This window comes from Arvicola amphibius, chromosome 3 (genome assembly GCF_903992535.2).
Source record: "Arvicola amphibius chromosome 3, mArvAmp1.2, whole genome shotgun sequence".
Classification (NCBI taxonomy): Eukaryota; Metazoa; Chordata; class Mammalia; order Rodentia; family Cricetidae; genus Arvicola; species Arvicola amphibius.
Genome location: NC_052049.1, coordinates 79,167,726 through 79,182,442, shown reverse-complemented (window position 1 = coordinate 79,182,442; position 14,717 = coordinate 79,167,726). Strand labels below are relative to the sequence as shown.

General features: G+C 39.9%; 1 protein-coding gene across 1 annotated transcript in view; it reads left to right on the top strand.

Annotated features, from left to right (window-relative positions):
- Cntn5 (contactin 5) overlaps positions 1–2,706 on the top strand; it is a 481,109-nt gene extending 478,403 nt beyond the window's left edge. Inside the window, exon 23 of the mRNA XM_038322119.1 lies at positions 2,606–2,706. Coding sequence (XP_038178047.1) covers positions 2,606–2,706 — 101 coding nt within the window. The remainder of the gene's footprint in view (positions 1–2,605) is intronic.
- The last annotated feature ends 12,011 nt before the right edge of the window (positions 2,707–14,717 follow it).

Genomic DNA, 14,717 nt, shown 5'->3' with positions numbered 1-14,717 from the left:
TAACTATTGAAAAACAATGCATTCCAGACATGACAGCATCATTTCTCACATGAACCTTTAGCCAGACTGGCTCATCACTGCTTCTCACCGAGTTCCACAGCATCCACCTCTATAGCCATACAGGATTAAAATCACAGACACATCCCGCCATAAGTGTGCTTTCATATGTGTGCTAGAGATCTGAACTTAGTACCTCATGCTTGTGTTCCAAGGTATTAACCGTCTGGGTCATTCCCCATCTACCACAGCTTCTTTTGAGTTAAGAATTTCATTATGCTGAGTCTGAGATGTTCCTTTTCACTCAAATACAGATTCTGTTGAGTCATTTGAACAGTTTGGAAATATTTACACAGATTTTGTTTTCACATTTATATTTTAACTAACTTGTAATATCTATGAAATAACAATTTTTATGTTGTAGTTAATAGCATTTGGGCAATTACCAGCTTCTAAATTTCAATAAAGTGAAATCTCATAATTATATCTAACTTAGCCCCATAAAACCTAACTGAGGCTTGGTTTCATTCTTATATTGTCAAAAACAAATGCTTGAGAAGTTGAAATGGCTTGTTCAAGTCAAACAGCAGGACAGCTTCACAGATGAGGTAGATCTTATCCCCCAATACTATTGCTTTGTGCTTGGGTTTCTCTCTTGTTTATTTGGCTGTGTTAATATAATATATCTAATTAGTGGGTTTGATTTAGAACTTGAGAGGTAGACTTTACTCAGCATCTTTAAAGAGGACTATACAGGATCATCAATACTATTTCCAAATTAATTAAAGATGTGTGGGCATGCTTTAGTTAGTCCAAATGCGCATGCTACTCCATCGAGGTCTCTCATCTAAATTACTTTCCTTGTCATAATTCAAATGTGGCTATGAACTTTGTAATCAATACATTTTTCACAATAGGAAAATAATTACTCAAAATTCTTCAAAATTTTAATGATCTTTACTATTGCATTAGTAAAAAAACTGACAAAGAAATGAAGACTTACCTTCTGTGTGGGTGTGGATGCGTGGATGTTTGTACGTGTGATTTATCAGGAAAGTTATTCTTTTGCACTGATGTATGTTGGGAATAATTAAAGTTCGCTATCTTTAACAGCAACAAAAATGCTCCGTTTTGTCATTGTGCTCATCTGCTCATCTGACTAGCAAAGGTAGCTTGTAAGCAGATTTTAAGATTGAGGTAATTGTTTGAATTCTTATTATTATGTTTATACCCAGAGTCAGTCACTGGATAATTTTTGTCAACTAAATATATTGTAGAGTCACTTGGAAAAATAGTGTTAATGAAGACTTGTTCAGATCAGGTTGTCCTGTAAGTATGTCTGTGGGGGACAGTCATGGTTGCAATGATTGGTGTGGAAAGACTCAGCCTATTGGGTACAGCAGCATATCCTAGACAGAGATCCTGGACTCTGTAGAAGAGGTATGATGTGACAAGTAGGCACACTGCACTTACTTCGCTCTTAACTGTGAATGTGGTATGGTAGCTGTATCAGGTTGCTGCCACCTTGACTTCTCTGCAACAGTGACCTGTAGTCTAGACATGTAAGCCAAAATAAATAAAACCATTTCTTCCCTAAATTGCCTTTTGTCAGAATGATTTTATCACAGCAACAAGAACGGAAACTGAGTCACTGTTTTGAGACACAATCCAGGAGAGCATCTGGACCTACAAATCGCCAGCTCAGTATCTAAACCATATCCATCGTCTTTTGTTTTCTTTATTCTTTCATTTTTAGGTTATAATATAATTACATTTCTCCCTTACCTTTATTCCCTCCAGACCTTCCCTTATACCCCTCCTTGTCCTTCAAATTCATGAACTCTTTTCTTTTTCACTAATTGTTGAGCAATACTTTTTCTCATCTGCAACAGGAGGACCACATAGGAATGTTACAAGGATCAAGAAAGATAGTATATGTTAAGGACTTTTTACTATGCTTGACATACAAGGAGTAGTTATGTCAACGACTCTGATATTTCAGTATTCTTCTTGCTTGAAGAACCCTTCCTAAATTTACTGTCTTAAAATGGTTCTTAGTTTAAGAGCATATGGTGCTTTTAAACCACTTTAGACCAATCAACTAAGACCATGTAGTTCGATCCATTAAATTGCATATGATGATTTGATTTCACAAAAGAACTTCCTCTAAATGTAAGAATGCTAGATATGTTTGCCTTTTTGCCAACTTTGAAATGAGGATCTAAACAACCAAACACATGAATATAAAAAAATTATTAAATTTTGTTATTTATGGAATATTTTGAATTCTTGTCAAATCACACTTTTCCTAATTATTTTTGTTTCAGTTATTGAACTGTTGATTCTCTACAACAATAATTTCATTCCCATACTTTGACCTTAAAATACTTCCTACCTGTGCACCGCTAGTGGAAATCACCCATTCTCATTGCTAGATTTGTTTGTTAGAAATGGTTCAGCTTTTCAACACATTTTGCAGACCTCCTTTTGGAGGCAGAGACTTCAGACACTGCCTTATTTTATAGCAGAACAAAGCCTGGGACAGAAGACCAACCTAAGAATGTTTCTGAGAAACTGGCTTCATTGGAGGCTTCTCTTTTGTTCACAGGTGGGAAAATCACGAGCGCTCAGTCAACCCTGCACTCTCTCTCCAAGTGGTCCTCAGTAACACTGTTCTTGGCTTTGATGCTTCCTTCCAGTTCCTGGTGAAAGCTGCTCATGGAGTTTGCTTTTCTTTGCTTTAGCTTGAGAAAGCAGCAGTGGACAGAGCGCAGAGAGAGCGGAGACCCAGGATCCTGAGAAATGCTTTGAACGTATGGGACTACAGACCGTGCACTTTTGGGAACTGGGGGGAGAATATGAGTTACCCATCAGGTTTCTCTTTGAATTTTGTAAATGGAGAGGACAGTTCTTGGTCCAATAAAAATATGCAGATTGTATGTAATGAAATTTTGTAAGCAAAGGTAATTTCTGTCAGATGTATTCTTAATTTTTTTAATATGTTGGAATTTGACTTTTTATTTGGGGACTGAATGCCATCCATTGGTTACAGAGGTGGCTGTTATCAGCCTACACAAAAGCAAATGCAAACCCAAGAAGGTAACATGTTCTCAAGACTCTGAGTCTGGTGTTTTCTTAACTTCCCATCAGATCACTGCTTCGACACCAAGCCAGCAGAAAATATGAAAACTTGCTTCAGTTATTGGGGTCCTTGATAAGGTAAATTCATAAAAGAATTCTAAAAAACTATGGTATGACTGAATAGCAAAATAGCAACTTTTATTAATAGGTGATTCTACATGCGCCCAGAGAGTAAGGTATTAAGGTAGGAATTTACATTAGTGGAAGTTAAATAGAAAGTGAGTCCAAATTGATTTCTTGTTTCCCATTGAGTGACATGTGACCTAATAGCAAATACAGTCCATGTTTAATGCCAAAATAGAGTTTGACATCACAGAAATAGTGCCTGCTGAGAACTGCGATGACAAACGCCACAGGTGCAAACATAAATGGGAGAAGAGCATGCGGCAGAAATGTGCCTCTTCTCTACCCACTGTCAAAATGGAGATGGAATTGAGTCCCAGGCTCTATTCTTATTGCAAATGATTTTAAAGACAGTTGGTGGAAAAAGTAATGAAGCAAATGATTCAGACAAAAATATCTAAGCTTTTAGATACTGCTGAATATCATATGACACTTAAAAATGCTTCCCAACTACTGTGTAATAAAGAGGTTCTACTAGGTTCAATGATGTTCTAAAAGCTGAGCTGTGGAAACATGGCATTGCCACAGGGCTTCAGCTAGTCTAGCCAAAGTCTGCATTGCTGGATTCCATGCCTTCAGAGACAATCCCATTAACAAATTTAAGGATTCAGATTCAACCTAAGAGATAGTTTACAGAAAAGCTAAGTGAGATATTCTTACTTCATGATCCATAGGACAAAGAACGCAATGATACACAAGGGTGGGTATCACATCTATGAAGATTCCAGAAAGAATACTTATAGTAACCTCACTTTCCAGAAAAACCCTGAGATGCTGGCTATTTGAGCAATGCTCATATGAGGACGAAAGTTAGATTCTATTGCTCTGACTTAACATCGTCTAAGTAACTTTGTATGCATCATGAATAACAAAAAAAGGAAGGAAGGAAGGAAGGAAGGAAGGAAGGAAGGAAGGAAGGAAGGAAGGAAGGAAGGAAGGGAGAGAGAGAGATAGAGAGAGAGAAAGAGGAAGGAATGAAGGAAGGAAGGAAGGAAGGAAGGAAGGAAGGAAGGAAGGAAGGAAGGAAGGAAGGAAAGAAAGAAAGGAAGGAAGGAAGGAAGGAAGGAAGGAAGGAAGGAAGGAAGAAAGAGAGAAAGAAAGAAAGAGAAAATACTCAATGATGCTTGGGGTGTCTAGCCTGAAAATCCTCAAAGTGTTTTCAGATTGCAGTGTGACGGTATGCCAGTTATTCATATTTTCTTTGGATAAAAGTGTATCCCAGACAGCTCTAAGTAAAGGAAAGACAATGTGAAAGATTGTTTTAGTCAACAGACTGTTACAGTAAATACTAAGACAGTGACCATTCAAGCCTAAGAATAATAAAACCACGTGGCCTTTCTCATGTGCCTCCTGGGGAATAGGAGAGGCTGAATTTCACCAATATAAAGCAAAAGATGAATTTCCCCAAGAATGGTGTCACTTGCAGAAACAAATCATGCATCTGAAAAAGTGTAGAATGGTATTTTTTTAAAAAAAATATGTTTTTAATATTTGAATTGAGACATTTTCTTCATTTATTATTGACGTTTTCTTCTAGACTTACTGAAGAACTTTAAGAATCAACTTCTTAACTAAATCCTCCTAAAATAAAACCTAGAAAATAAAAATGTCACAACATGGCAGATTCTGATTAATCAACATTCCCAAATCACTGGTGCATCTCTACCCAAATATCCAGATCCAGAGCATCTGATGCCACAATTTCGCACAAGTCAGAGATGTGGGATGTTTTTACTCAACATGCACAAAATATGCATTTTGCATCATGAACCTATTTAAAATAAAACAGGTTTTCACTGTATCTGTGTTTCTGTATCCATATTTGTTATTTTGTAGCAACCAGACAGCATTCTTATCAAGGAGTATTATTTTTCAACAACAGTACTGAGAAAGCTTTTTCTCTGGTGGAATGGAGTCTTAAATCACTACAGAGACTGTAATTTTTATAGCACCCATTGAACCATAAAAAAACAGCACTCCTTATCATGAGACATTTCATGACAGCAAATGTTTTGCATATGTAACTGAAGGTACTATGGACTCTGTGTCAAACCATTAGATATATTGTATACAATCTGTATATATACTATATATAATGGTATATATCATGTGGAAGACACAGTATGATAATAGTTCTGTGTACTGTTCTTGTAACATTAGATCTTTTTAATAAATAATTCATTTTTATTGACTTTTATCTTCTCTCCTGTCAACTATATGAATGGCAATATGTCAAGCAGGCCACAAAATGGCTATGTTTATAGTGATGGCTTCATTTGGAAAATAATGTTTGTTAAAGTTTTACACGTTATTATTTTGGTTTCAAAATTCTCTATGAGGTCTGAGGAGCTGGCACATCAGGTAAAGGTACCTGGCATCAAGCCTAAAGAACTCCTTCGTGTCGCCCTAACCTACACACACTTACACACATAAATAAATAAAAATAAATAAATAAATAATATACATACTAAAATGTAACTTTGAAAATCTCCATAGATATCTATCTTAACCCCAACTGGGCAATCTATAGAGATGTAAAAGACCAAAACAAAACAAAAAGAAGTAGAAACGGATTAAAATCAGGGTCAAACTCAGGAACTGTTCCTTCTCGAACCAGCAGGCTCTATGGAACAGGTGGGTAGAGTGTATGTTAAAAACATTCACCGGCTTTTTGGGTTAGCAAGTCAGTCATAGTCTGTGCTAGGTACAATTGGCACAGGTATTTGTTTGCTCTTTCATGCCTTCTTAGCAGCATTTCTTCACGTCTACTTTCCCAATAATCATACGGTTGTTTACTTACAGACATTTCTCTTCTATCTAACTCTAGCCTCATGCAGAGGGGAGTATATTATATCCACTTTGAGAATTTTCTCACTGGTGCTTAGCATAATATGCAGATTACTTAACAAGTGAACAGTAAGTTAGATGAATATAAAATTGACTTAAGATTGCCTGGAGAACAGGCTTCCCACATCTGGATCATCATCAACTCACCTGAGATGCTACAACCCTGTGTACCCATTCAGTGGTTCACAGATGAGAGAAGCTATTTTAAAATACTGTCAAACACAAAATAGTACAAGTCTACTAAGAAGACAATGGCAATATTTAGTAATTTGATATATGGATTTCCTCTGACCTAAGAACAGTAACTAGAGAAAAGAGGAGGTGAATAAGGTAGAGAAAACAGAAGAGAGAGGGAGGAAATAAATAAAAAAGAAATAACAGAATTTCAATAATAAAGGTTTAAGGATGCTGTGTAGTAGAGTGCTTGCCTAACATGCACAGAACCTTCGATCTGTTTCCCAGCATAAAGATAGTGTGAGAAACAAGAATAAAGATAATCAGATGTTGAGTTACTAGATAAAATGCTAAGAAAAGCTTACCCGGTGGTGTTCATATCACTGAAAGAGACACTGAGCCAGGAGATAGATCAGGAAAGAAGAGAAGGGGGAAGGGAGGGAGGGGATGGAGCAGAGGGAAGGATATAAACTATCTCTAATATCTGTTGAAATTCAACATGAATGTGATTAACTTTTTTCATTTTTATTTTGAAAGAAATACTGGATGAAAGATTTTTAAATATTGAATAATATCACAAGACTGGATCCAGACTGAACCTTAATGTGAGGTATTCAGCTATACAATAGATACATTTCTTCCACAAATAAATGTCACACAGAGGTAAAATGGGAAGTGATCTGCTGTATATTAAAGAGTGACATCTGCTGGACACAGTATGGGTACTTCTTGGGGTCCTGATTCTCAAAGACTGACTCACTAAGAAGGGAACCTTTGAAAATATGGAGGAAATTTGAGTACGAGCTAAGTATTGAATAGAGAGGAAAATTATCAGTATCTCTAACAAGTTTTTAGTATTTATCAGTTAGAGATATCTTAAGGTATGTGTAGGTAAATTATATATATATATATATATATATATATATATATATATATAATTATATGATTCTGGAATTTTCCTCATGAAAATCAAGTAAATTAAATCAGCTTTGGGGTGAAATATATGAAAGACTATCAGACTGTTTATAATCACTAAAGGTAAGTAATGAATTTAAAACATGTAGTATTCTATTAGTGTGTGATTAATAGTAAGAAGGCAGGATGTAGAGGCGGGGTCAGAACAGGAAAATTCTGGGAAGAGGAAAGGATCAGTCTGCAATCATTACCCAGACACAGAGGAAGTAAGATGAGAATGCCTTACTGATAAAGGGTACCAACTCACGTGTCTAACACAGACAAGAATTATGGGTTCAGATGTAAGAGTTAGTTAAAAAGAAGCCTAAGCTATTGACCAATCAGCATATTATTAAACCAATATAAATGACAAATCTTTCTAGGGTACAAATGTCCCACAGCACTGCTGCTTTCATGTGTAATAGGAACCAACTGTGAAACAGTCACCAAACCTTGGTAGGAAACAGAGATCTCATGTCTTGGCTTTCAGTGACTTGACAAACTGACAGGCCCTGCCTATAGATAAGTTTTATATAAAAAAACTAATACCAAATAAAAGTGATCTGAATCTTCTATGTACTTGATTCTTTTTAAAAAAAAGAAATATAATTTTTCTCCTTACAAAAACATTATAGCATGTCACCTTGGTAGTTATTGTTTTATTTTCTGGTTATTACATCATGGTGAAATATACACCTTTATCTTTGTAATGCATGTAATTAATGACTCATAGTCATGCATGAATATGTTTTGTATCATATTTTATTAGATGAATCAAAATAAAATTCCCGGAATAGCTATTTTCTCTGAGCACAGAAAACTGAGCCTGCAGTTTGTAGTAATTAGTCGCTATGAAAGAATTCCATAGTCCACATTATATCAACAGTGACCAGGTGTCATATACACTTAAACAATTCAGAGATGGGGTGGGTAAAACTGCTCAGCAGATAGATAAATGTCTTATTGCCATGATGACAAGGTTAGTATATCCCCAGAATCCATCATGGGAGGAATCAACTCTCGCAAGCTGTCTTCTGGCCTCTACATGTGCAAAATAAATCCAAAAATATATAAATAAATAATTATCTTGTACAGAAGACAAAATTTTTCAAAAATATTCAAAGATGGCCAAATTCTTATGTTGTTTTCTCAGTTTGAATAAACTCACACCAGTGACTGAAAAACACCTGTATCAGCTCACACATCTGGAGCTCTGTCAAGGACCTCGGCGCCAAGTTGCACATTAGCCTCTCAAGAGGGCTGATCATTGTTTGAAAGAATGGATCCCAATAACATTGAAGTAGTCCAACAACAGCCATTTCTAATGTTACAGAAACTGGCTTGTTATGCCTGCTTCCCAACCCCTAGCTAAACCACATCACAGCTCTCCATAGACTGTGTGGAAAGTTCTCACTTAGGGGATGAAATATGTCAACTACGTACTATCTATCCATGTCCAACCTCCTGTACCCAAGGGCTTACTTCCCAAAGAGCTGCTCAAATGCAACTTATTTCTAAGCATTCTAGGGTCAAAAGGAAACATTATGAGGATGATGTCTTTGAATTAACAATGACAATTTGAGACAGAAAGATAAAATAAACACTTCTGAACAATATCTCCACACTCCCCCGGTCTCATCTGCAACCCAAACCATGATGATATGCTAACTCATCACCAACTGCCACAAAGCCAATGGGCCCCTTGACATTCATACAACCCTGTTGCTTGGGTTAAGCAACACTATGACATGGAACTCTAAGTATTAAACCATGCTTGTCTCTCTATGTCCAGACATGCTCTCAGGCCAGTCATACCTTTAGTCATAATGCCAAGATCCAAATCTGTCTGTCTGAGCAGTTTCTAGAAGTATTGGCATATGAAAGTCCACAAAGGCAGTTGCTTGCTGTGTAAATGCTGAAGATGAATGCAGCCACAAAGATAAGAGTATATCCTTACTTTGTCAAAAATATCTAGCCTTCTCCACAACATGCCACACAGTCTGAAGATACAATTGGCACATGTGAGTTCATGAAACCTCAGCAAAAAACACGATGGTGTGCACATTGTCTTAATTTGCCATTCTTTCCTCCCTCACTTTTTCCCCTTACACACGCTGCTCTGAGACTTCTTCAAATCCATTTGTTAGAGAACTGGTCAGAATTGGTCTCTAGTATACTTTGGAGTTATCCATAGCCTTTAGGAGAAATTGTTGTTTTGATGACTGACAAAAAAATTATATAAAACAAAACTGTATCATGCAGTTGTGCCAGGAATCAAGATGGTGAATAAACAGAGTCTTGATGGAAGATCTGTCTTGAACTTGTCCCCAGTGGCATATGGCAAATAAATAAAAAATTTGGAAAATCATCATTTTAAACTCCTAATGAAATATTGATTCTGGAAATATTTATCAATGGTTGCTAAGAAAAATCATTACAAGAAAGATGAAGAATCTGAGTTTGGCTTGAAACTAGAACCTGCTTATTAATTTTAGCATTACCAAAAATGGGTCATTCCTATATTATTGACAACCTGAGATGGTACAGTATGAAATATATAATACACCTTTAAGCTGTAAATAAATGCTATTGTAAGCATTGATAATTAAAAATAAACCCGAGTCCTAAGTTTAACCAGCCTCTCTCAGCTGCACAGGCTATACACCAGAATACACAAGAAATAGAAAATGCACTATGTGAGAACGTGAGGGATTAATTAGCTATGACAATATGCACCTTACAATAGTGTGGAAGGGGGAGGACAAAGCTCCCCTTTAATGAGAATTTTAGAAAAAAATGTAAAATACAAATACCTTGATTGAATTTTATCTTAAATTTAGAAGCATTAATAAATATTTTTGATGACCAGGATAAATGATTAAGTTCATGTTAAAGTAATTGTTCTAGGTATAAAAAGGGACTGCATTGGGTTTGGGGTTTTATTATTTCTATTTTTATTGGTTCTTTTCAGATTTCACATCATACATCCTGATGCCATTCACAGCCCCCCACCTGCCATCCACCCTTGCAATCTCCCTCAAATTTTAAAAGAAAAACAAAAAACTAAACAAAGCAAAACACACACACACACACACACACACACACACAAATGCACACAAAATGCTAGAGGCTACCAGCGTCTGCTACACTACTGATAACAGGCTTTCACTGGCTTCCTCTTGGATATCCTGTTGTTGTCCCCTGTCATAGAGATCCCGCAGCTTTGGATCTGTAGATCTGTCCCCTTCACTTGCTCCGATAGCTCACAGATAAGGTGGATGTTGGGGTGGGCTAATTCATAGTCCTGGTTTGGGGTCTGGGTGGTAGCTGGGTTGGTCAGCCAACCAGCTTTCCCTCACTGTCACTACCCAGGTGAGCTCTCCGGCACTGCTTTGGCCAGCCCACTCAGTGCAGCCTGCAGCAAGGAGCAGGACCAGTTCTTCTCTCAGGCCCTCAGGTCCCACTCACCCACACTCTCACTACCATGGCCAGCTCTACTGTCTTGCCCGAGCAAGGTGCAGGACCCTATTCCCCTCAATTGCTGATTGGGGTGTACAAAGAGGGAGTGGTGGGGGTGGGGGAGTGGGAAAAGCTCTCCTGCTCTCCTGTCCAGCCATGATAAGTTAAATAGAAACAGACCACCCAAAGGAAGTCCTTTACTTCCAAGCACTATCACCTTCCAGAGTAGGACTCAGCCATCAATAAGTTTAATAGAGGCCTGAGTCTCAGTATTTTACCCTGAAGCAATACCTGGTTGCAGGAAGGACCATAAACTGAGATTACCTGAGCACCACCCAAGAACAGACTATCCAAAGGAAATGCCTAGCGTTTCTAAGCTCCAACCACTATAAATAGGATCACCTGCCAGCACACACTCACCAGGACACCCCTAGACAAATGTCAGCCAATCAGAGGTCCTGAACCTCAGAGACCCCTCACCCCCACCTTTACTACTATAAAAACCCAACTCTAACTGAAGTCGGGACTCTCCATTTATTCCAATACGTTGGACATGCAGAGAAAAAGAGTGTGCAAACTCGCATAAAATAAAGACTCTTTGCTTTTACATACAGGACTTGGTCTCCTTGTTGGCTTGTGGGGACTTCATGGATTGTGGGCATAACATCCTCAAGGCTGGCTCACCTCTGTCACCTACGACAATCAGCGATAGCGTGCTGCAGCTGGTGAGGGGCAGGGCTATTTCTTCCACTCTCATGATCCCAGTGCCAGCTCTCTCGCCCACTGCAGGTAGCAAGGGATGGGGGCATCTTTCCCTCACCCATGCCACCACATGAGAGGACAGGATCAGGTTTGCGGTTCTTATGCCCTCAGGGCTGACTCTCCTGTGTTCCCAACAACTGGGTCAGCTCTAGTCAGCTGCCCAGGTGAGGTCTACACCCAAGGTAAAGCACGATTAATAAAAACTCGGAGAGAGAAGTTGGGGTTCAACCTGAAGATTCAAAAAGCAAAGCAGACAGACACAGGATCTTCCCTCCACCTCAGTCTTAAACGGTGATTCTGCCTCCAGGAATCTGAGAATGAGACTGCGCCCATTGTAGAGAGGAGGAGCGGGCTGCATCCCGCCACCCAGATAGCTTAACCCCCGAAATAACCACACAGTAATTATGTTAATTAAATTATTGCCTGGCCTATTATATCTAGCCTCTTCTTGGCTAACTCTTATATATTAGTTAAACCCATTTCCATTAATGTGTATCACCACTTGACTGTGGCTTACCAGCATGAGTCTAACCAGTGTCCATCTCGGGCAGGAGAATCATGGCATCTGCCACACTTTCCTTTTTCCCAGCATTCTGTTCTGTCTATCCTGCCAACCTAAGGGTTGCCCTATCAAAAGGCCAAAGCAGTCTCTTTATTCAACCAATGAAAGCTACACACAAACAGAAGAACCTCCTACACCAGTCTGTGAGATGTCTCCTCCTGTCTTATAATTCTCTCTGATTCTAGGGTTAAAAGCGTGAGATTAAAGGCATGCACCACCTGGTTCTATGGCGGCTAGTGTGGCTACTGAGATTAAAGGTATGTGTCACCACTGCCTGGTCTGTAAGACTGACCAGTGGGGCTGTTTTACTCTCTAATTTTCAGGCAAGCTTCATCTACTAAAATAGAAATAAAATATTACTACACGAGGTGAGAGGTGTAGCCTTTGGTGGCAGCATGGGCCATAGACATCAATACAGACCCTGACTGTGACAGGTTCATAAACCCAGGCATGGGCTTAGGCCACAGCCAGGGCTCAGGTTTCACCATGGCCCCAGACACAAGCCACCTGGTTCAACATGGCCCCTGCAACAGTGTAGCCCTCAAACACCAACAAGACCCAGGTGGCAGCCCAGACCCCTGACATCAGCATGGCCTTCAAATGGTCTCAGGAGCTATGGACATCAATTCAGACCCTAGCTGCTGTACAGCCACAGACCCAGATATGGCCCTCAACAGTGACCCTGGCCTGGATGACACCCTGGCCACAGTTGACAGTGTTGGCCACTCAAGTTGGTATGGTCCTGGTAGTGGCACAGCCTTTGGAAACCAACATGGTCACAGGTTGTGTCCTAGACCCTGGCTGTCCGTGTGATCTTTTATGATACCATGGGCCACTGAACATAACTCAGACCTCATGTGGTAGGATCATGAACCCAGACATGGTCCTCAGCAGCAGCCCTGGCCTGGATACCACTATGGTCCCAGGTGACAGTGCAGGACACTCAAATCTGCATGGCACCCATCATAACAAGGCACTTGAACACCTACCTGGCCCCAGATGGAGGCCCAGACCACAGGCATCTGTACAGCCCTCAGTGACAACAGGAGCCACAAACACCAGCTCATGCCTCTTCAGTTGCTATAGGGCCTTGGGCCAAAACTGGCCCTTGGCAATATCCCAGACCTGGTCATCACCTTGGACTCAGGAGGCAAGTCAGCCATTTACATTAGCTTCATTCTCAACACCCTCACCTCCTGAGCCCCGCCTCTCTCCCCAGCCCATGAACTGCTCCAGCACTCTCTCTCTCTTTCACCTTCCCACCCTGTACTCACTCAGCATAATGGTGCCTGACTTCTCAGCACCATAGGAGTTGGGTGGCACTTGGTTGCATGGTGCCCCAGGCAGCTGCATGGCGTGACACAGAGCTGTTGATGTACCGCGGTCCAGGATAGAGTCCCCAGGCCTCTTCTAGTTGAGTCCTGCCCCCGTCAGCAGCATGTATGGCATTGATCTGTTGCTGTATCATGGCCTAGCACCAGAGTCCCAGGAAGCTCCTGGTTGAGTCCTGCCCCTCCAACTTCACTGCATGGCTAGAAGCAATATTGCTCTGGCTGTGTTGTGTCCTGAGACAAATGTCCCACTGTGGCTACTGGTCGAGTCCTGAACCACCAGTGCCTTTGGTTTTGAATCGTAATATTTTAGGAAAATATACAAAATTTTACAATGGAGATTTACTTTAAATCATAGTTGAGATAAAAGAGGGAGGGAGTGGAGAGAGTGAGAGAAGGGGAGGGAGGGAGGGAGGGAAGGAGGGAGGGAGAGAAGGAAGGAGGGAGGGAGGGAGGGAGGGAGGGAGGGAGGGAGGGAGGGAGGGAGGGAAGGAGGGATAAAGGGAAGAATAGAGGAAGGGAAGGTTGGTTCAAAGACTGTATGTTTCAAGGGAGGAAAAAGCTGACAGTGTAAAATGATGCAGATTAAACTCACAGAAAGTTACATGATTCTCTTCGGTTAGATTTGTTTGGAAAATTTCATAGGAAGACATTCTTAAATAACCGCCAAAGAACAAAAATCAGAAGAAACAAAACGATCTTTGCTAACACGCGTTGAGGGAAGAGAATCAGTGTCACTTGTGACAAACTGTCAGATTTCAAGTTCTGCTCTAAAGCATGTGAGCCACTTGCTAGCTTACTTTGGGTTTTCATTTTTGAGGAATCGATCTGCAGACTTTCAAATCACCAAAAAAGGTTCCAGTCCTCTGAGCACCATTTATTCCAGGTCCCTAAGTCAACATTTTATTTTCATACTTACTTTTTCTATTTTCACATTGTTTGAGGAAGTGTTTTGTTACACAGCCCAAGCTGTCCTCACGCTTGAGACGTCCTCCTACCTCGTATTTCTAATGCCCTCTGTGCAGTCTTTGTCTTCACACTCTTTAAGGTCTGCCTGACATTCTTATCCCTATCAAATATGGGACTTCCCCTTTTATTTGCTCCCTGTCTTTCATATGCTGGCTGGAGCCTGTGTATGTTTTTTTTCTGGCACTCTGGATTTTTCTCTCTGAAGCCACCACCCTTTGTGAACATGGCTGTTTATCAAACCTTTCTGCCTAACTCAAAATCGTATGGCTCTGTCCTTCCCGATCCCTCTCCTCCAGGCAGCGGCTGAGGCTGCCTGTTGCATTTTTCTCTTTTAAAACCTAATAAAATTGTCCTGTGCTTCTTTCCAAGTCAATTCTTAAATTCTTTTATTAAGAGGA